General features: G+C 45.0%; 1 protein-coding gene across 5 annotated transcripts in view; it reads right to left on the bottom strand.

Annotated features, from left to right (window-relative positions):
• Nucleotides 1-4180: 4180 nt before the first annotated feature.
• Nucleotides 4181-23274, bottom strand: part of LOC311526479 (uncharacterized protein) — a 40161-nt gene continuing 21067 nt past the window's right edge. For 3 of the 5 annotated variants that reach the window (XM_084639576.1, XM_084639574.1, XM_084639575.1), the window contains 6 exons: nucleotides 22425-22526; nucleotides 20939-21061; nucleotides 19609-19704; nucleotides 18984-19076; nucleotides 17718-17773; nucleotides 4181-4945 (listed from right to left, as the gene is read on the bottom strand). In XM_084639576.1, coding sequence (XP_084495702.1) covers nucleotides 4850-4945; nucleotides 17718-17773; nucleotides 18984-19076; nucleotides 19609-19704; nucleotides 20939-21061; nucleotides 22425-22526 — 566 coding nt within the window. In that variant the 3' untranslated portion in view covers nucleotides 4181-4849. The remainder of the gene's footprint in view (nucleotides 4946-17717; nucleotides 17774-18983; nucleotides 19077-19608; nucleotides 19705-20938; nucleotides 21062-22424; nucleotides 22527-23274) is intronic. The other 2 variants (XM_084639577.1, XM_084639578.1) reach the window with 2 other exon arrangements.

Here is a 23274-nt window from a genome sequence, read left to right as displayed (position 1 = left end):
TTGTAAAGAACAACAAGCACATTGTAAAGGAGTTTAACTAGAATATATAGACTACTGCCTGTGATCAGGAAATTGTGCTTGTTAGGGGGCTTATTCCTTCACCCACTTACTTCCCTGGTCCTTCTCGCATGAACAGAGAGCAACAATACCCGAAGTCCAAAGGTGCAAACAATTCGATGTTTATTGGGGTGAACTTCCAGCAAGCATGATTCCAGTTTCCTTCCTTAGTATCCTCCTTCCCAGCTCTGACACCACAGAGCCTTACACCTGTGTCCCTGTTCCCATTCCTGCCCTTAGCCAAACATGATTCCAATTTTCTTACCCCCATTCCCTGTTCCCATTTTCTCCTTTAGCAAAACATGATTCCAATTTCCTTACCCAGATTCCCTGTTCCCATCTCCCCCACCCATACACCGACTCACTTCCTGATTGACTGCAGACTATATAGTAAAACTTCAGTTCTGCTCAATATACCTTAACCAATCATTTTCCTGAAATTTAACTAACCAATCCTAACATATTGTAACATGATTATTTAACCAATTATATCCCACCACCTTAATTAGTTTACACCCAGCAAAATTAATTATACAGCAGACAGAAACAATCACAGAACCAGACAGAGATTATACAGACAAACAATAGCAAAGTGGGAACTATAATGACAAAACAATACAGAAGTGAGGATTTCACATCCCAGCTATTGATAAGTGAGTTCTTGCCAGACAGGATGCTATCAAACTAAGTTTCCTTTTACATCTTCTAGGCACTTCCCTTTCTCTGGAGGTGATAGGCACTATCAGGACAGGACTGTATTCCTAACAGCCCAATAGCACCTTATTTCAATGTGACTAGTTTGAAATGTGAGGATGTGACCGTTCACTTCCCAGCTTATGGCTGCCTCTGCTGCTTAGCCAAAGGCCTTAGCCTAAAAACAGGGCCTCAGACTGTCACAGTAAGAGAAAGCCCTTTCACCGTCAGACAGTGATTTTGATTCTTTCTTTCTTTTATACCTCTATAACTAGCCAAGTGATAAGAATACACCTAAATTCTTAAAGTACAGGCCTTTACAGACGGGCCCGAATATCTATATCCTAACAGTGCTTTGAACAACACATGCATTTCCTTGCCCTTGTTCTCAGCTTAGCAAACTTTTACAATGTTTACATGAGATCCCCAAGTGGAAACATGTTGGTTATTCAGTGCAAGCCTCAGCCTTCTACTGAATGACCAAGCCTAGCCACTTTAAATTCTTGAATACTTCTAAATACACAAATGTCCCCTATGTATTTTTCTCCTCTTAGTTGTATCATCTCATGTCTTACAAACACAGGGTGACCAGATGTCCCGATTTTATAGGGACAGTCACGATTTTTGGGTCTTTTTCTTATATAGGCTCCTATTACCCTCCACCCCCGTCCCAATTTTTCACATTTGCTGTCTGGTCACCCTATACAGTCACTAATGGAGAATGACCCTCCAAAATTCTGAGCTCTGTCACAGGTACTTGCACCTTTAAGAGGGAGCAGTGACTAGTTCATCTGTGATTGTCAGTTGATCCCTAGGTAGGTTGAAGAGAAGGCACCTGGGCCATATAAATGGGAAGAGAGTGAGACAGTGGAGAAGTCAGGCATGAAAGGGACAGGTGAGTACTCTGGAGGAAGGAAAAGAGGCCTGGAGAGAAACAAGCAACAGAGGAGAGCACCATCGTAAAGAACATTCTTGGTGATGTCTGGCCGGATCTGGGGAACCCCTGTTGACTTACAGGAGAGTTTGTGTAAAGGCCCCTAAGATCAAGCAGGAGAACCAGCGTGGTCAGGGGAAGCTGAGCCTGAACAAAAGGGTTGATGCTGGAGGGCAGATTCCAGCAGTAAGGGTAGGACGTACGAGGAGGAGGCCTGGGGAATGTTCACTGCTGGAGTTCTTTCATGGGAGACCTGACATGGGGCTACAGGAGATGTGTCATGGGCAAGAAGTGAATCGGGGTGTGCTCAGGTGGATGGCCTGGATAGCGAAGCCATGGAACAAGGGCAGAAAGTCTGGGGACAGACTGCTTAAAGACCCTCTTGGGAAGATGAGCTGGAAATGATGTCCCAGGATGGGGCAAGGAAAACTGCTGTGAACCTGTTGTATTTGGGGAGAATGGTGTGATCAGGAGCATTCTGTCGCCTGTTGAACTTGTACAGGAAGAAGTTATGCCTAGAAGTAGGCTTTTTAATTGGATATTAAGGGAAACTGTGTTCCTTTTATGGCTGGTCCAAAGGGAAAGTATTGCAGGTTCACCTGTCATGGTGCAGCCTGCTGGAGGGGGATCCTTGAGGTTGGGGCTGTGTTCTTGAGCGTGCTTTTTCAATTTTTAGTCAAGCAAACTCCCTCTGGCTCCTAAACTCCAAATGAATCTCATAGGATGGGCAGGCCCCTGAAACACCAATATAGCCTACAGATAGGAAAACTGAGGCACTGAGATTAAGAACCAGATTTTCAAGTACGTGGCACCAACAATTGCGGCCAGATTTTCCATGGAGTTCAGCTCACGCTGAGGTACCTAATTTAAGACCAGACTTGCAAAGTGCTCTGCAGCCAACCCCCTGAGCGCTTTGGAAAATCAGGCCCCGTGTGGCTTCACCAAGGTCACTGAACTAGTTTGTGGCAGAGCCCAGAGTTGTACACAGTTCTTTGGAGTCCTAATCCAGTATCTTAAACACACAGCCATCTTCCTTCCTGAATATCACAGTGATTGTGGGGGCAGGGTAGCTCTCCACACTCACCTCGGGACAGCAACAACTTTCAAAGTGCCGGCTTAACTTCCCCAGCGTCCTATAGAAAACCTGTGATATAGCCCAGAACAGGACCCAGCTCTTGTGGATCCCAGGACAATGCTCTAACCATCTCTTCCTGCAGGCCTTTGCCTTGTTTGCTGCACTACACATCATATGCAATTATTAGTTTGGCCAATTCAGCTCTGTGTTCTCGGTGCTTTGTTGGTGAGTGTATGCAGTCAAGCACAGTGATTTGGCACATTCTTAAAGTTTTCTAGCTGTGAGAATAATGCTTAGGTGTATCATAGGGCTGGTCTACACTACTGCTTAAGTTGCTGTAACTTACATCGCTCAGGGGTGTGAAAAAGACACACATCCCCGGACACGCAAGTTAGGGTACCCTAAGCACTGTCCATACCAGCACTGTGTCAGTGGGACATGCTCTCCCACCGACATAGCTTCCGCCTCTCACGGAGGTGGAGTAATTATGCTGATGGAAGAGCGCTCTCCTGTCGGCATAGCGCGTCTTCACCAGATCTGCTATAGCTGCATCAGTGCAGCTGCACCCATGTAGCATTCTAGTGTAGACTTGCCCCTAGCAGAGACCTAGGGTGAAATCCTGAACCTAGTGGCAAAACTCCCCTTGACTTCAACAGAGCCAGGTTCTCACCTCTAGATTCTATTCCTCCTCCTACAGTAAGTGACTTTGTTCTAGGCAACAAAGTATTCTTGGGGGAGGAGAGATCACCTTCCCTCCAGGTATCTCTTCACATACAAAAACTAGCTTATTTTCATGGGTCCTGTTTTGAGGGTGGCTGTATGTCACAAACACATGGCTACGAGACTCTAAATCTATATTACAAACTGTACCCTGGGTCTTGAATGAGCATTCCAAATTTCAAGCAGATCATTGTACCTTTGTTTGGAGGGAGCACTAAAAATTCAGTTTTAAACAGAAACCATGGTGCATCCTAAGCTCTGATACACTAAATACTGCCTTGTAATCCCACCTGAGAACCACTGACCTGGAGGATACATACCTTTCATTCCTGGCTTTCAGCTTCTGGAGCCTCATTTAACTCTATCTGTTAGGGGGCTTATTCCTTCACCCACTTACTACCCTGGTCCTTCTCATATGAACAGAGAGCAACAATACCCGAAGTCCAAAGGTGCAAACAATTCAATGTTTATTGGGGTGAACTTCCAGCAAGCATGATTCCAGTTTCCTTCCTTAGTGTCCCCATTCCCAGCTCTGACACCACAGAGCCTTACACCTGTGTCCCTGTTCCCATTCCTGCCCTTAGCCAAACATGATTCCAATTTCCCGACCCCCATTCCCTGTTCCCATTTCCCCCACTCACCCACCCACCCACTTCCTGACTGACTGCAGACTATATAGTAAAACTTGAGTTCTGCTCAACTATACCTTAACCAATCATTTTCCTGAAATTTAACTAACCAATCCTAACATATTGTAACATGATTATTTAACCAATTATATCCCACCACCTTAATTAGTTTACACCCAGCAAAATTAATTATACAGCAGACAGAAACAATCACAGAACCAGACAGAGATTATACAGACAAACAATGGGGAAATGGGGATTACAGTGATAGAACAAACACAGAAATGAGGATTTCACATCCCAGCTATTGATAAGTGAGTTCTTGCCAGACAGGATGCTATCAAACTAAGTTTCCTTTTACATCTTCTAGGCACTTCCCTTTCTCTGGAGGTGATAGGCACTATCAGGACAGGACTGTATTCCTAACAGCCCAATAGCACCTTATTTCAATGTGACTAGTTTGGAATGTGAGGATGTGACCCCTCGCTTCCCAGTTTATGGCTGCCTCTGCTGCTTAGCCAAAGGCCTTAGCCTAAGAACAGGGCTACAGACTGTCACAGTAAGAGAAGGACCGTACACTGGCAGACAGTGATTTTGATTCTTTCTTTCTTTTATACCTCTATAACTAGCCAAGTGATAAGAACACAGCTAAATTCTTAAAGTATAGGCCTTTACAGACAGGCCTGAATATCTATATCCTAACATATCCTACATAGGAAAAGCAATGAAAATGTTTGAAATTTATTCTGCTATGTTAACTTTTGCCTCAAATGTCACTTCAACCATGCTTGCTGGCTGGTCAGTTCTGCAGCTCTGGCCATCCAAGGACTGTAAAACCTAGAATAAGAATAAATAAAATTTGTCATCATGATACACATTACAGCCTTTATATGAACACAAAGAAAAACCATGCACTAAAGATACCATAAATAGCTCTCGTTCCACCAATTTGTGGTGTTCAGGGAGCAGCCCACATCAGAAATCTGCCCTGAAGTGCCAGGTGGGGCTTCCTCAGATGTAGAAGAATCCTCAGGTCTTTTAAAAGCTGGGATGGCCAGTTCTCTGCCACCTGCTCCACCTAAGGTGAGGAAAATGGCAGGAGGGGATGGGGCTGGAGCACCTTGTGCTCCAGTGATCCCTGGCTGACAGAGTGGCTCTAGGGGATAAAGGCCAGATTAAGGCAATTCAGGTCCCTTTGGAGTCCCACCATGCCCCTGACCCTACTTGAGATAACAGTGGCAGGTGTCACTCAAGCAAGAGCAATCTGCTGGGCTGGCAGAGAGCCCACTACATCTCCTCTTCTGGCAGGATACAGCTTCCTCAGTCCCTGGATCACCACTCCCTCTGGGGCCTACCTTGCATGAGGGAAGGTTCATTCCCCACCCACTCAAGCATATATCCTGAGTATGAAGGCCTTGCCATCGCCCCCAGAACCATGCAAGGTGGCAGCAACAAGGGGCCCCCTGCACATCGGAACCCTTGGGTGATGTCAGCACAAGAACAGTGGATCTCAGAGTTAACACTCCACTGAGATGAACGGGGCAGTTCATGCCTGTCAGGTCTTGTCTAGACAAACAGTTAGTGCACAGCAAGCTGGGGTGTGATCCTAGCTTTTGCTAGCTGGCCAAACACTAACGGTCCCTATGGACCCTGTGGTTGCTCACTAACAGTTCCCTGGAGTGCTTTGGGGTACTCTGCTTTGGAACATGAGTAGGTCAATGGGCACCACGGAAATTTTAGTGTGCAGTAGCATGGTCTGCACAGACACTTGATGGCCAGCAGGCTAGTGTGGGATAGATTTATGCCCTAACTTGCCACTAACTGATTATTCATCTAGACAAGTCCACAGGCCTATGGTTATAGGGTCTCTGCAAACTCGGGCAAGCATCACTGTATCAGTTACACTAGACTCATGTTTCAAGCTCTTCTTCACAACCATGAGGGATAGACATCTGTTTTTTAAAATACAACTGCTAAGATTCTGATGTTATCAGGTGTCTTCAGGAGCTGTGCCCTTCGGCGTGTATCTATTGTGCCAGTATCTTAACCTGCACTTGTAGGGGCATAATTCTTACTGGTATAATTTAAAGCCATCCTTATGCCAAAGACCAAAACATCCCCCAACATCCTACAGGATCAGGGGAGTTGAAAGGGGGATTAGAGCCACTTTTCCTGCCTACTCCCCTCAGTTATTCTGAGCAGAATTTAGCCACTGTCGGGGATCTGGCCATAAGATTATATGGGGATGTGGTAATAGGAACAAATTCCTAAGAAGAGAAAGGTAGAGGAAATTTCAAAAGACTGTCTTCACGTTAACTAACACCTCTGCTCTCCAGTGAGTCCTGGGAACAAACAAGGACGGGGAGTAACTCAACAAAACATATTTCACAGAACAGCTCTATGGACCAACTTCTTTCTGAATGATTCTAACACTTCAGCATTATTATTCTCTAATACAATATGTACCATTTTCAATGTACCTTTCGCATTTATTTATGTAATAATGTGGTTTGAATGTGAGTCTTTATGATGAGCTAGAATTATTCCAGCAACTTAGGGAGCCCTGGGACTGAGCCACAACTGTATTCATCTCTCATTGGTGTAGTTCTCTGTAATCTGATTGGAAAAAATTGGCTAACATATCAGGAAGTTTGGGATTAGGGGGTGTCCCGTGTTGTAGGAGTACATGAGCAGAGAGTTCGGAGCAGAAGGATTCACAATAGCCACGCTGAGCGCTAGTTTGAGAGAAAAGAGTATAGCTCAGTATAATAAATTGTAATAATTTGAGATTGCTACCTGTTGACTGCATAATATTCAAGTTTGAAATGTATTTAGCCCAAGCCAGGATTCAGTTAATATCTCTCCAACAGGAAGCAATCTCAAGCCCTAAACTTTTAGGTGAATGGAACTTGCAATTTATCCAATGCCTCAGCTATCCTTTGACATTTAATCAAATTTGGCACCATAAGCACTATTTCTTAATTCAATAAGTTGTTCGTTCCTTGCTTTGGATTATATTTATATTGCTGTTTTAGAAGTAGTTTTATCTTTTAAATTGAGTTCATATTTTTTAAAAATACTGATATCTTTCAGTGCATGGTTTTAAAACCCTTTAGGTTAATTTTGTCACTAACAATATCACAGGAAGGTGACAGCATAGTTTGGCGGCAAATCAAATTAATCTCTTTCTGATAATGCAATATGATTTTTTGTGTGTTAATTGCTCTCCTGTGCTGCACCTTTGATTTCTTCACACCTGACCTCCAGGCCTGGACAACAAAGGGACATCTTTCAGGAGCCTATGTATGACACTTCCTCGGACAGCAGAGGGAACAAGAGTTCTTGATGAGAGCAGCTCCAGGAAGAAAACAGGTGCAGCCAGAACTAGCATTGGTGTTTCTGTATGAGATACAATTCCTTCCAAGACGAAGAGGCTATTGCTGAATTGCAGGGGGCTGGGCAAGAAATCGAGTATTACCACCCTCTACAATCTAACCTGATGTCAGAATTGCACTGATGGCCAGGCATGGCGTTGGAGACATTGTGTTCTTAGATGCCTTGTGTCAAGGTTCCTCCCCCACTCTGAACTCTAGGGTACAGATGTGGGGACCTGCATGAAAAACCTCCTAAGCTTATCTTTACCAGCTTAGGTCAAAACTTCCCCAAGGTACAAAATATTACACCCGTTATCCTTGGACTGGCCGCTACCACCACCAAACTAATACTGGTTACTGGGGAAGAGCTGTTTGGATGCGTCCTTCCCCCCAAAATACTTCCCAAAACCTTGCACCCCACTTCCTGGACAAGGTTTGGTAAAAAGCCTCACCAATTTGCCTAGGTGACTACAGACCCAGACCCTTGGATCTTAAGAACAATGAACAATCCTCCCAACACTTGCACCCCCCCCTTTCCTGGGAAATGTTGGATAAAAAGCCTCACCAATTTGCATAGGTGACCACAGACCCAAACCCTTGGATCTGAGAACAATGAAAAAGCATTCAGTGTTTTACAAGAAGACTTTTAATAAAAAATAGAAGTAAATAGAAATAAAGAAATCCCCCCTGTAAAATCAGGATGGTAGATATCTTACAGGGTAATTAGATTAAAAAACATAGAGAACCCCTCTAGGCAAAACCTTAAGTTACAAAAAAGATACATAGACAGAAATAGTTATTCTATTCAGCACAGTTCTTTTCTCAGCCATTTAAAGAAATCATAATCTAACACATACCTAGCTAGATTACTTACTAAAAGTTCTAAGGCTCCATTCCTGGTCTATCCCTGGCAGAAACCAGCATACAGACAGACACAGACCCTTTGTTTCTCTCCCTCCTCCCAGCTTTTGAAAGTATCTTGTCTCCTCATTGGTCATTTTGGTCAGGTGCCAGCGAGGTTACCTTTAGCTTCTTAACCCTTTACAGGTGAGAGGAGCTTTCCCCTGGCCAGGAGGGATTTCAAAGGGGTTTACCCTTCCCTTTATATTTATGACACGCCCCCCAAATCTCAGCTAGGGTGAAACACTGGCTGGGATTTCTTCCTGGAGCTCTAGGAAAACAGAGTTAATAAGACACATGCATCTCTAAATATACTACCAAGTACATAAAGACTAACAATATTTTCCACATCTCAAGGACGATTTTAACCAGTTGATTCTGGGAAACTTTCACGGGAGAGTGCATCAGCCACTTTGTTAGAAGCTCCTGAGATGTGTTGGATGTCGAAATCAAAATCTTGGAGAGCTAAACTCCACCGAAGAAGTTTTTTGTTAGTTTCTTTGACGGTGTGAAGCCACTTTAGTGCAGCATGGTCGGTTTGCAGGTGGAAACGCCGTCCCCAAACATATGGGCGTAGCTTTTCCAGAGCGTAGACAATGGCATAACATTCTTTTTCAGTGACTGACCAGTTGCTTTCCCTCTCAGACAGTTTTTTGCTGAGAAACACTACAGGGTGGAATTCTTGATCAGGTCCTTTCTGCATTAAAACTACTCCCACACCACGCTCGGATGCATCTGTGGTTACTAGGAACGGTTTGTCAAAGTCTGGGGCCCTTAGTACAGGGTCAGACATGAGTGTCGCTTTAAGCTTGTTAAAGGCCTTCTGACACTTTCCGGTCCACTGAACAGCATTTGGCTGTTTCTTTTTGGTTAGGTCTGTCAGTGGGGCAGCGATTTGGCTGTAGTGCGGTACAAATCGTCTGTAATAACCGGCCAAGCCTAAGAAGGATTGAACCTGTTTCTTTGACTTTGGGACAGGCCACTTTTGGATAGCATCCACTTTGGCCTGTAGGGGGCTGATAGTTCCTTGACCCACCTGGTGTCCAAGGTAAGTCACTCTGTTTAGGCCTATTTGACACTTCTTAGCCTTAACAGTTAGTCCTGCCTCCCTTATGTGCTCAAGGACTTTTTGTAGATGTTCCAGGTGGTCTGCCCAGGAATCCGAAAATATGGCCACATCGTCAAGGTAGGCGACTGCATATTCTCCTAATCCCGCTAGGAGACCATCTACAAGTCTTTGGAAAGTGGCGGGTGCATTTCGCAGCCCGAAAGGGAGTACATTAAATTCATACAGCCCGAGATGTGTGATGAAGGCTGACCTTTCCTTGGCAGATTCATCTAGCGGTACCTGCCAGTACCCCTTGGTTAAGTCCAAGGTAGAGATGAACTGGGCCCGTCCCAGTTTCTCTAATAGTTCATCTGTGCGTGGCATGGGATAGTTGTCTGGGCGAGTTACAGCATTTAGCTTACGGTAGTCCACGCAAAAACGTATTTCCCCATCTGGTTTGGGAACTAGAACCACTGGAGATGCCCATGCACTTTCAGAGGGGCGGATTACACCCATCTGTAACATATCCTGGATCTCCCGTTCTATAGCAGTTTTAGCTTGAGGAGACACCCGGTAAGGTTGGACCCTAATTGGGTGAGCATTACCTGTGTCAATGGAGTGGTATGCCCGTTCAGTCAGTCCTGGGGTGGCTGAGAACGTTGGCGCGTAGCTAGTGCACAGCTCCTGGATCTGCTGTCGCTGCATACGCCCAAGGGTCATGGAGAGGTTCACCTCTTCCACACCACCAGCACCTTTCCCTTCGTAGTAAACACCTTCAGGCCACTCAGCGTCGTCTCCTCCCTGGGCTGTAAACTGACAAACCTTTAATTCTCTGGAATAAAAGGGCTTTAGAGAATTAATATGGTACACCTTAGGCTTTCGGTTGGAGGTGGGGAATGCTATGAGATAATTAACAGCTCCCAGGCGCTCCTGGACCGTGAATGGCCCTTCCCATGATGCTTCCATTTTATGGGCCTGGAGCGCCTTTAAGACCATGACCTGGTCTCCTACTTTGAAGGAACGCTCTCTGGCATGTTTATCATACCAGGCTTTTTGCTCTTTTTGAGCATCCTGTAAGTTTTCTCTAGCAAGGGCTAAAGAGGTTCGGAGGGTGTTTTGTAGGTTGGTTACAAAGTCCAGAATGTTAGTTCCTGGAGAAGGTGTAAATCCCTCCCATTGCTGCTTCACCAACTGCAATGGCCCCTTAACCTCACGGCCATATACAAGTTCAAATGGGGAAAACCCTAAACTGGGATGTGGTACAGCTCTGTAGGCAAAGAGCAACTGCTGCAATACTAGGTCCCAATCATTGGAGTGCTCATTTACGAATTTACGTATCATGGCCCCCAAAGTTCCATTAAACTTCTCCACCATGCCATTTGTTTGATGGTGGTAAGGAGTGGCAACCAAGTGATTTACCCCATGAGCTTCCCAAAGGTTTTTCATAGTTCCTGCCAGGAAATTAGTCCTTGCATCTGTGAGGATGTCGGAGGGCCAACCTACCCTGGCAAAAATGTCTGCTAGTGCCTGACACACACTTTTAGCCCTGGTGTTGCTTAGAGCTACTGCTTCCGGCCATCGGGTGGCAAAATCCATGAAAGTCAGTATGTACTGCTTTCCTCTGGGTGTCTTTTTCGGAAAAGGACCCAGAATATCCACAGCTACTCGCTGAAATGGAACTTCAATGATGGGGAGTGGCTGGAGAGGGGCTTTGACCTGGTCTTGGGGTTTTCCCACTCTTTGGCACACCTCACAAGACTGGACATAGGTAGAAACATCCTTGCCCATTCCCTCCCAGTGGAATGATCCCCCCAAACGGTCTTTGGTCCTGTTCACCCCAGCATGGCCACTAGGGTGATCATGGGCTAAGCTCAAGAGCTTGGCCCGGTATTTAGTTGGAACTACCAACTGTCTCTGAGGATGCCAGTCTTCCTGGTGTCCACCAGAAAGAGTTTCCTTGTATAAAAGTCCTCTTTCTACAACACACCTGGATCGATTAGAAGAGCTGAGAGGCGGTGGGTTGCTCCGTGCCGCCGTCCAAGCTCTCTGGAGGCTTTCATCTGCTTCCTGTTCGGTCTGGAACTGTTCCCTTGATGCTGGAGACATCAGTTCCTCATGGGATTGTGGACCTAGGCTTGGTCCCTCTGGAAGCGATATAGGGGATGGAGCTGTTTCTGTTGACTGTGAACCGCTCTCCGCTGGTGCACTATGTTGGGATTCAGGCTCCGGCTGAGCCTCTTGTGTAGGGTTATCGGCTGCTGCCAGTTCAGGTTCGGTGGGGCCCTCTGGTGTTGAGGTTGCAAGTACTGGATTCAGTGCTGACACGGGGTCTGGTGTTGGTTGTTCGGCTGGTTCCGGTTCTGGGACTGGTTCCGTCTGGGTCTCTGGGACTGGATCCACTACTGCTGTTGCAGACATTGGCCTGGGGTCCAGGTCCATCACCTCTGACTGGGTCCTGATAGAAGTTTCCGGAACAGAGCTAGGCCTCACGGCTTGTTTAGCCTGGCTGCGGGTGACCATTCCCACCCTCTTGGCCTGCTTCACATGATTGGCCAAGTCTTCCCCCAACAGCATGGGGATGGGATAATCATCATAGACTGCAAAAGTCCACATTCCTGACCAGCCCTTGTACTGGACAGGCAACTTGGCTGTAGGCAAATTGAAAGAGTTGGACTTGAAGGGTTGAATCGTCACTTGGATCTCTGGGTTGATTAAATTGGGGTCCACTAAGGAAGCATGGATAGCTGACACTTGTGCTCCGGTGTCCCTCCACGCGGTGACCTTCTTCCCACCCACACTCACAGTTTCCCTCCGCTCCAAGGGTATCTGGGAGGTATCTGGGCCTGTGGACCTCTGGTGTGATTCCGGTGCAATGAACTGTAATCTGTTGGGGTTCTTGGGGCAGTTGGCCTTTACATGCCCCAGCTCGTTACACTTAAAACATCGTCCAGCTGACGGGTCACTGGGGCGAGGAGGGTTGCTGGAGAACAGGGTGGTGGGACGATAAGGGGTCTGGAGGGTTCTTTGGGAGGTAGGTGGGGCTTTGGGCGGCCCCCGGTAATAGGGTGTGGTCTGGGGTGGTCCCTTCTGGTCTCCGCTCCAACTGCGACCAGTTTTCTTCTTCTCTGCCACCTCCACCCATCTGGCTCCAATTTCTCCTGCCTCAATTACAGTTTTGGGTTTCCCATCTAGGATGTATCTTTCTATTTCCTCAGGAACACCCTCTAAGAATTGTTCCATTTGCATTAGGAAGGGCAAATTTACTGGAGATTCAACACTTGCTCCTGATATCCAGGCATCCCAATGTTTTACAATGTGGTAGGCATGTCGGGTAAATGACATGTCTGGTTTCCACCTTAGGGCTCTGAACCTCCGACGAGACTGCTCGGGTGTTATCCCCATTCTGACTCTCGCCTTGGATTTAAACAGTTCATACTTGTTCATGTGTTCTTTAGGCATTTCAGCTGCCACCTCAGCTAAGGGTCCACTGAGCTGCGGCCTCAGCTCTACCATGTATTGGTCAGTAGAGATGTTGTACCCAAGGCAGGCCCTTTCGAAGTTTTCTAAGAAGGCCTCAGTATCATCACCTGCCTTGTAGGTGGGGAACTTTCTGGGATGGGAAGTGGTACCTGGAGAAGGATTGCTAGGGTTTGTTGGTATATTCTGCTGGGCCTTTATCCTCTCCATCTCCTCCACATGCTTCCTCTCTTTTTCCTTCTCCTCCTCCACATGCTTCCTCTCTTTTTCCCTCTCCTCCTCCACATGCTTCCTTGCCTCCATTTCCCTCTTGTGGGCAGCCTCTTGGTGTTGTTCTGCCTCCCTTTCTTGTTCCTTCTTCAGCTGCATGAGTTCTATCTGTCTTTCATGTTCCCTTTGTTTTTCCTCAGCCTGAAATTTGGCTAATTCCAGCTGTAGTCGAGCTGAGGATTTGGCCATTCTAACCTCTCTGTTTTTAACTAACTTTACACCCGAGGTTTAGAAATAAACAAACAAAACTTGGCTGTAAAATTTTGCTGTGCTGGAATAGAATACCTATTCTCTGATAGTGATTGTCAGCCTACAGAAAAAGACAATTCCCTTGTCTCTGCTCTGGGCCCAAATTAAAGCAAAAAACCTCCAACTACTTGGAAACCTGCTTACCCAGCCCAAAGAAAAAAAATTTCTTTTCAAACCTGTGCTCCTTGTAAAACAAAAAAAAATCAAAATCCTAAAAAAAACCCTGCCACTTTTGTCTCCAGGCAAATGGGTAGAGCACACACCCCCTATTTACTTTTAGGAAGAAAAGAAAAAAAAAAACCTCTGGGTTGGAAGACTGTGAATTTCCCTGCAGGAGTTAAGTACCCTGCCTCCAGGCAAAGAAAACCTGCAATTCACAAGATAATCCCCTTTTGTCTCTGCTTGGCCACAAAGCAGAGAGAAACCAAGCTGCTTTCAGTTTCAAAGCTGCTTTCTGGACTTCCTAAAAATTCCTTTTTAAAATCTGTATTTCTAGTTCAAAAAATCTCAACTGGATCTCAAAATGATTTCAGGTTAATCCCACCACTGTGCCACCATGTCAAGGTTCCTCCCCCACTCTGAACTCTAGGGTACAGATGTGGGGACCTGCATGAAAAACCTCCTAAGCTTATCTTTACCAGCTTAGGTCAAAACTTCCCCAAGGTACAAAATATTACACCCGTTATCCTTGGACTGGCCGCTACCACCACCAAACTAATACTGGTTACTGGGGAAGAGCTGTTTGGATGCGTCCTTCCCCCCAAAATACTTCCCAAAACCTTGCACCCCACTTCCTGGACAAGGTTTGGTAAAAAGCCTCACCAATTTGCCTAGGTGACTACAGACCCAGACCCTTGGATCTTAAGAACAATGAACAATCCTCCCAACACTTGCACCCCCCCCTTTCCTGGGAAATGTTGGATAAAAAGCCTCACCAATTTGCATAGGTGACCACAGACCCAAACCCTTGGATCTGAGAACAATGAAATAGCATTCAGTGTTTTACAAGAAGACTTTTAATAAAAAATAGAAGTAAATAGAAATAAAGAAATCCCCCCTGTAAAATCAGGATGGTAGATATCTTACAGGGTAATTAGATTAAAAAACATAGAGAACCCCTCTAGGCAAAACCTTAAGTTACAAAAAAGATACACAGACAGAAATAGTTATTCTATTCAGCACAGTTCTTTTCTCAGCCATTTAAAGAAATCATAATCTAACACATACCTAGCTAGATTACTTACTAAAAGTTCTAAGGCTCCATTCCTGGTCTATCCCTGGCAGAAACCAGCATACAGACAGACACAGACCCTTTGTTTCTCTCCCTCCTCCCAGCTTTTGAAAGTATCTTGTCTCCTCATTGGTCATTTTGGTCAGGTGCCAGCGAGGTTACCTTTAGCTTCTTAACCCTTTACAGGTGAGAGGAGCTTTCCCCTGGCCAGGAGGGATTTCAAAGGGGTTTACCCTTCCCTTTATATTTATGACACCTTGTCATCCAGAGCAGATGAAAATTCAGAACTCCTCTCTGCCAGGTCATGAAAAATGCAGAGTGCCACTGGAAAAGCAGCAGATCCCACCATCCTGGCTGCAGTCCGTTCTTATTTCATTACATTTTGCTTCCAGAAAGTCTCAGCTTTTCAATTGCATGTGAAATTCTTCCCTGCCTGGCCTAAAGAGATGTGGTGTTTTACTGTGAAATGTTAAACAATAGTCCTGTGTGTGTGTAACTTTATATATTTACACAAGCAGTTGTAAAGTGTTTTGAAGTATTGGAAGCTCAAAAAAGTTCTGGTTGAATTGAGGGATCTCTCAGTTTTTGTTGTACTGTGGGGAACCAATGAGAATATTTTCAAAGTCCAGTGAAAATATTTTCTGGAGTAAAGTGTTGGATCATATTAAAGAAGTTCTGTATTAAAATCACAAATGAGTTTGATTCCCCATAGTTTAAATTACAGGGTATTACTAATTAAGAGGTCTCTTGGTTTTTGGTACTGTTTCTCTCCCTCTACTGTGTCCATTTATTCTTTTACGTAGAGACTGTCCAGTTTGACCAATGTACATGGCAGAGGAGCATTGCTGGCACATGATGGCATATATCACATTGGTAGATGTGCAGGTGAACGAGCCTCTGATAGTGTGGCTGATGTGATTAGGCCCTATGATGGTGTCCCCTGAATAGATATGTGGACACAGCTGGCAATGGGCTTTGTTGCAAGGATAGGTTCCTGGATTAGTGGTTCTGGTGTGTGGTTGCTGGTGAGTATTTGCTTCAGGTTGGGGGGCTGTCTGTAAGCAAGGACTGGCCTGTCTCCTAAGATCTGTGAGAGTGATGAGTCGTCCTTCAGGATAGGTTGTAGATCCTTGATGATGCATTGGAGAGGTTTTAGTTGGGGGCTGAAGGTGATGGCTAGTGGCGTTCTGTTATTTTCTTTGTTGGGCCTGTCCTGTAGTAGGTGACTTCTGGGTACTCTTTTGGCTCCGTCAATCTGTTTCTTCACTTCAGCAGGTGGGTATTGTAGTTGTAAGAATGGTTGATAGAGATCTTGTAGGTGTTTGTCTCTGTCTGAGGGGTTGGAGCAAATGTGGTTGTATCATAGAGCTTGGCTGTAGACAATGGATCGTGTGGTGTGGTCTGGATGAAAGCTGGAGGCATGTAGGTAGGAATAGCGGTCAGTAGGTTTCCGGTATAGGGTGGTGTTTATGTGATCATTGCTTATTAGCACCGTGGTGTCCAGGAAGTGGATCTCTTGTGTGGACTGGTCCACGCTGAGGTTGATGGTGGGATGGTAATTGTTGAAATCATGGTGGAATTCCTCAAGGGCTTCTTTTCCATGTGTCCAGATGATGAGGATGTCATCAATGTAGCGCAAGTAGAGTAGGGGCGTTAGGGGATGAGAGCTGAGGAAGCGTTGTTCTAAATCAGCCATAAAAATGTTGGCATACTGTGGGGCCATGCAGGTACCCATAGCAGTGCCGTTGATTTGAAGGTATACATTGTCCCCAAATGTGAAATAGTTATGGGTGAGGACAAAGTCACAAAGTTCAGCCACCAGGTTTGCCGTGACATTATCAGGGATACTGTTCCTGACGGCTTGTAGTCCATCTTTGTGTGGAATGTTGGTGTAGAGGGCTTCTGCATCCATAGTGGCCAGGATGGTGTTTTCAGGAAGATCACCGATGGACTGTAGTTTCCTCAGGAAGTCAGTGGTGTCTCAAAGATAGCTGGGAGTGCTGGTAGCGTAGGGCCTGAGGGGGAGTCTACATAGCCAGACAATCCTGCTGTCAGGGTGCCAATGCCTGAGATGATGGGGCACCCAGGATTTCCAGGTTTATGGATATTAAAGAAATTCTGTATTAAAATCACAAATGAGTTTGATTCCCCATAGTTTAAATTCCAGGGTATTACTAATTAAGAGGTCCCTTGGTTTTTGATACTGTTTCTCTCCCTCTATGTGTGAAACTTGCAAGCTGCTAATTGTGTTAGTACATTCTAAGACAGAGTCTGTTCTCAAAGCAATTCTTTGTAACAACAACTACTCACACAGAGAGAGACTCAAAGCAATACGCTGTAACAACAGAAACAGCACCCAGAGACTCCCCACCCTTTTGTTGTATTCATCTCGCTTTGTTAACAATTGTGATTAAAATAGAGATAGAGGATGTATGTGGATGGATGCTTGGTGTGGATAATAATTGAATGATCAGGGAGTTGCCAGCCTAAGAATCCAGTGTCCCTCGGCTGAAGAAGACATCAAGTGGAAATAACCAGAGGACCCCCAGAGGGCAGACTGGAATCTACCCAACAACCTCAAGAACAGGAGAAGCAAAGAACAAGATAACATCTGGCAGCACGGAGCCATCATCTGCTGATTGATTCAGCAACAGCATGATGAAGCAATTCCCATAGACTGGCATAGGAAGAAATTCCTATAAAAATGGACTCTAAAAAGTGAGAACTTTGGGGTCTGATTCTGCAAACCAACTTCCAGGAGCATCAGATGAGCATCTGACAAGGCCCTGCTCCCTCCTCATGTCCAGGCCAACTGGCCAGTGGCTTGGCATGAGCAACTCTAAGGCTGGTAACTATGATAACAACCTTGCAGAACCTGTGTGTGTGTGTGTGTATGAATGAATGTGTGAATAAATATGAGATTGAATGGAATGTTATAGCTATAACTAACTGCTTACTATGATTCTTTCTGTATTCACAATAAATGTGGCATTTTCCCTTTTCCCCTTTAATAAGATCCTGCTGGTTTTTATTTTATTGGTATAACAACTGCATCCTTACTTCTGCATGCTGTCCTTCTTGCTGATCCTTTCCTTGGCTTTTTTTCTTCCTGTGATCTGGAAAGCATAGACAGATTAACCCCTGCTTAGTGTTTTATATAAACATCAAACCCAGTGGAAAGAAAAGATGTTACACCGAGAAAGTCACTGGAGCCTCTATGGTATGAGATTGAAACTAGAACCCTTCAGAAAATGGGATCTGAGCGTGGTTCTCTGAGCCAAATTCCAGGAGACTATTGTCTTTCCGCAATACTAGAGAAAACAGTAAAATTTGCAAAACATTTTTGTAAAGAAGAGGTATGGCTGAAGTGATTTGTTTTTGGCATTTTGGTGTAATCAAAGTCATATTTGCCTGCGTCTCCTTTATTATTTCCGTGTTCCGATAAAATGAAGTCTATATGCTTTGAAGCTAGAGGATTTATATCATCATACAAACATGTATTAGCAGCTCTGGCAATAAAATCATTTTGTGCTGGAAGGGATCCGACCCCTCCCATCACAACAGGATCAACAGCAATCTCTCCTAGTCCCTCCCAAAGGAAATCATAACCAACAGCACCAGCACACCATGTAATTGTCACCAACCTCTTTTTCCCCTTCGCTATTGCCTCTCTTTGCCCATCAGCTGGCTCTTCCCACCATGATCCAGTGTTCCCCTCAGTTCTTTCTCTCCCAGAATTGCTTTGTAATTACTGGTTCCATCTCCCTCATGCCATGGCCTCTTCCTGGGGGTGAAATGTGCTGCCTTAGGACTGGGAAGCAGCTGTACTGGCCTCCTACCCCTGCCTACTGTGCTGCATTGAGGCATGGGGGAGTGAGGGTGTAAGCAGAAGGAGCTGTGAGGAGCGAAGGTGAAGGAAAAAGCCTGGACTGCCCAGCTCTGGGAATAGTTGGGAGTTAGAGCTACAGAGCGTAAGTGGGACATCGGTGACACACAGACCCTGCTGCTAGCTCTGCATGGGGTGAATCTCACTTTAGGGGAGGCCTGAGATATGTATAAAAATATATTTATAATTTTAACCCCAAAGAAGATTCCAAGTTAAAAAGATATTTGTTATTCCACCTCGCACTAAATGATGGTAGATGGGCTGTATAGTTCATCTACTTCCCCTTGCCTTCTAATTTACTTTATAAAGTTATCCTTTTTCTCTATAACTCCCAGAGGAAATAAGGAATATTTAAAATGGATGGTGCAATATGCTGTAACAGTGATATTTGTTCTAAAAATCTCTAAAATATGCATGAAATGAGCAGGGTTGATACTTACACCATACAAAGGACACTAGAAGAATAAGGAGAGAAATTGCAGCAGAGATAAGGGTGGCAGCTCTGCTGTCAAAAAATGGTGAGCAGCCTTGTCCTGGAGGTCAAAAGAAGAAAGGAATGAAACACCATGTCACTAGTTTATTTGCTCGGGGAAAGTTTCACAAGGGCCGGGACTCGGGGGCTGTAAAAGCCCTGCAGCTGGCAGAGAAGAATTCTCCTGATGCAGCAGTGCATATGTAACACCAACAGACTCTGGTCATTTGGATCAAACCAGGGACCTCTGGAGCTTCGTGCATGAGACTCTACCACGTGAGCTAAAAGCCGCCTGGCTTTAACTCTCTCTGAGAGGTCTTGGTGCCACTAAATGGGACAGAACACCACACCCTCTTTGCAAGCCCTGGCGTAGAAGGCTGGCCGGGGACAGGGCTGGAGATGGGGAGGACACGCTATGCCCAAAGTTCCCTGTAGTATTTAGTGCTATGGAGATTCTCAGCCTCTTGGGCTGCAGGGGGAACTTGAAATCTCTATTTTGCACCAAATATAAATAAATTCCCTTTTTTAAAAAAATGCATTTTTGCAGGAAAACACACAGTATAAATTTTAATCCGTGAAGGACGGAGGCTTACTTTGGAGTTGCTGGATGTTCTGTATAAGGAAGATGGCAAACACCACAACCAGAATCACTCCCCCAAGAGCTGCAGTATCCAGAATGACGCGGTACACTTGGAAAGAGAAAAGAAATAATAAAATGCTGCCATATTTGATTGACACAATTGAATGTAGATCGAGATTGTTTTTTTCTTCTCCTTGTATATAGAATCATTCCTGCTTTCTGTTCAATTGCAAAAGCCTTTGAAACCTGATTCTAGAGGTGACCCATGGTGAGTCTCCGCTCGCTCATGAGACTTCAGTGCAGCAAGTATCAACAGGAGTTAACAGGTCTGCAATGGTTTATTGAGTTTTGTAACATTTTATGTGATGTTAAGCGCTCTGTACATATGTTTTCTTTGTTTAACATTATAAGGCAAAGCAGTTATGGGCAAACGTTACTAAGTATCAGCCAGCAAGGGGGAAAGGTACAAAGTGCACTTCATCTGCTGCCAAATACTAGCAGCTGCTCAGGAGGTGTTATGCTGTAACAGTGAGATTTGTTTTAAAAGTCTTTAAAATATGCATGAAATGAGCGGGTTTATACTTACACCACACAAAGGGTGCTAGAAGAATAAGGAGAGAAATTGCAGCGTCACAGTCCTGCTGGCTATGGGATTCTGCAGGCACGCTAGCCAACTGCACAGCTTATTGCTGGGTCAGTATTGCGTCTGGCTCCTTTAAAGATGGGGGGTTGGGGGGGAAATTTTCCTTGTTCCTTCTTCTCCCTTTAGCCACACTCACGGACAGCCAAAACTTCGCCCTCAACATATAGGCTACGTCTACACTCTGAGTTGGAGGTGAGATTCCCAACTTGAGGAGACAGACCTACACTAGCTCTCATTGTGCTACCGTGATAAAAGTAGTAATGCAGCCGTGGGAGAGGCAAATCGGCCTGAGTACGTACCTAGCATCTCTGGTGGGCACCCAGAAGTCTGTTACCTTCCACAGGTAGAGCACAGTGTTAAGCGCATATGAGGACAATTGGAATTGGAAAAAAACAGGCCTAAGGCCACTAACTGGGGGAGTCTAGTTGTCATGCTTCAGGCCAACTGTGCCAACAAAGCTCAGCATTTCAAGAAATGTATCGTGTAACCAATGATAATCGCTACAATACGTTACAGCTACACCACTCACTCTGAGAATCATAGACGTGTAGGGCTGGAAGAGGCCTTGAGATCCTCTTGTCCATCTGCCCGCACTGAGGCAGGAATAACTACAACTAGGCCATCCCGGACAGATGTTTGTCTAACCTTTTCTTAAATGTCACAGATATATAGGTACATGCACAAATAACCTATTACTTACTTGTTTTCTTTTTAAATATCCCAAGGTGTTGGGGACAAATTGCCAAGACCACACTTATGAGAAGTGTTACCATGATCACCCATGTGAGGAAAAACATATACAATACAAGGGCTGTGGTGAGACCTGTGGAGAAATAGGGAATGAAACTAGAATTGCTGTACCTACAGTTAGGTCCTGCTTCTGCAAATCACTCTGCCTGGGCAGACCCCTGCAGCCACAAGGAGTCCCCTTGGAGGTCTGCCAAGATGGAGTAGTAGCAGGACTGGGTCTTAGTTATGATGACAGAAGGGATGTTTTGGTTAATTCTGTTTCATTGTGGTTTAATAACTGCCAGCCAAAACATGTTCAGCTGGAGTTAAGGATGAGAATATGTATCATAATAAACATCCCATCCTCAAAAGCTTTATAGACCCAAGAGATTCCTACTTAAAGCTAGACGTAAAACAACCAAACATGATAGAGTGTGGAAACATACAGTTAAAGCACCCAACCAACCTTAATTCCACCCTGCAGGGATGTAACAAGGGAAAAAAAGTTATTGAAAAAACGTTAATCTATCTTTAAAAGTCTGTTTAAGCTAATAAGGGACCGACAGAACCAAAGTTCCTTGTTATTAATTGTGTGGCATGACCACGGTGCAGGTTTAAGGAATGGGGGTCCCAAGCAGATGTGGTGGTATGGAAGGGGTCAGAGAGATGCCAGTTTACAAAAGGACTTAGGCACATATTTAGCTTTAAATACAAGTTTAAGTCCCGATTACTTCAGTGGGATTTAAGTGCACGTTTGAAGTTGTGTTTAAGTGCTGACCAGAATATTGATACTGTCCTGCTTTGGGGCCAGAACGACAACATGGGAAGGGCTGGAACTGATTTTCTCTCTCGTCCTTCCTTCCTTCCTTCTGGTTTTTATAATAAAATTGGAGACCTGGGCACTTATCTTAGGGGCATATCTCTCTACCCCAGTGGGGAAGCCAGGTTTATTTACTAGTGGCTCTTTGACTCTATTTCAGGACATGGGAGGGGCCTATGAGTGCTGTGATTTATATCCTCATGTAGCCCCATCTATGTTACGGAAACAGCTTGGAAAAGTTTGGATCATTGGCTGCAGTAAGATAAAGGAGGCACCTCGGGATGAAAAAGTGGTTGCCATCTTCTGGAAGTAAGTGCTGGTTAGAGCTTTAATTTGTATGGAGCTTTAATTTCAAATCTCCCATCTCGGATATGTACAGTGGCCTCCTGCCTTTTCTGCCCTTTCTCCCCTTTTGCTGATTTTATGATTCTATAGTCCATATAACCCATGCTATAGCGACAGGGTGACATCCTGCCTCTGAATCTTCCAGGTATGAGATTAATAAGGTGCTTTTGCTTTTTGTGTCTAGGGCTGAACCTGCTCCTTTGACTAAGAGTATGTTTCCTTCTGCAATCTGTTCCATCCGCTTCGTTCACTGCATTTATACCCTTTAGTATGAGAACCAAGGTGGGCCTACCTTCTTCCCATATCCAGAAGACAGCAGCAGTGAACATCAGGATGGCCGAGACACACACAAGCCCATGGATGAATACGACAGGCCATCTCCACAGCTCTCCTGCTACGAAAGCAACAGATACATTAGTGAGTGACATCACCACCCCCATCGCCAGTGGACCTGCTGTATAACATTGTGTCCTCTATCCCAGATCATGATCCATGATCATGTAGAGCAAAATGGCATCCTCCACACAGCATGACCTTGCATGCACTGTACACGCAAGGTCATGCTGCATGGAAGATGCCATTTTATAGAGCACATATGTCCATATATGGCCCGTGGAGGTGCCCCAAAACTAGCATGTGGCCTCAAGTGCTGAAAAGGTTGGACCAGATTCTAAAATAAGGCAAAACCTTGCAGCTCAGAAGAGATCCCGTTTATCAAAGGGATGAATGGAGATAGTTCAGTATACACACACACGCAAGAGGAGAGTGGTGCCAGTTCATATTAAAAAGAACTTCTATTAACACAGCCTAATTAGTTACAGACCTCCCAATCTATTAGTCAGTTATAGGAGAATTAAAGAGGAAAGGACCTTAAAATATTGCTGTGCCCAGGCCTCTCACTTTGTAAAGAAGTGAGGACATAGTTATAGCCTAGTATGCGTGTAATTAAAAAGAAATCTGGAAGTGGGGCAGGTTTACGGGACCTCCATGCCATACTAGGAATAAGCTCTGTATTTTGTTGAGAGGCCTGGGGTGAAAGTTGCTTCATACCAGCATGAGGTGGAGTAGCCCATCCGCTAAAGAGAAACCCAGAGGAGTTTGATACTAAAATGACCTGGGAAAGAGAGGAAGAGAGAGAAAGG

Source organism: Lepidochelys olivacea, assembly GCF_965140295.1.
Source record: "Lepidochelys olivacea isolate rLepOli2 genome assembly, chromosome: 9".
NCBI lineage: Eukaryota > Metazoa > Chordata > Testudines > Cheloniidae > Lepidochelys > Lepidochelys olivacea.
This window is presented reverse-complemented; position numbering and strand designations above follow the sequence as displayed.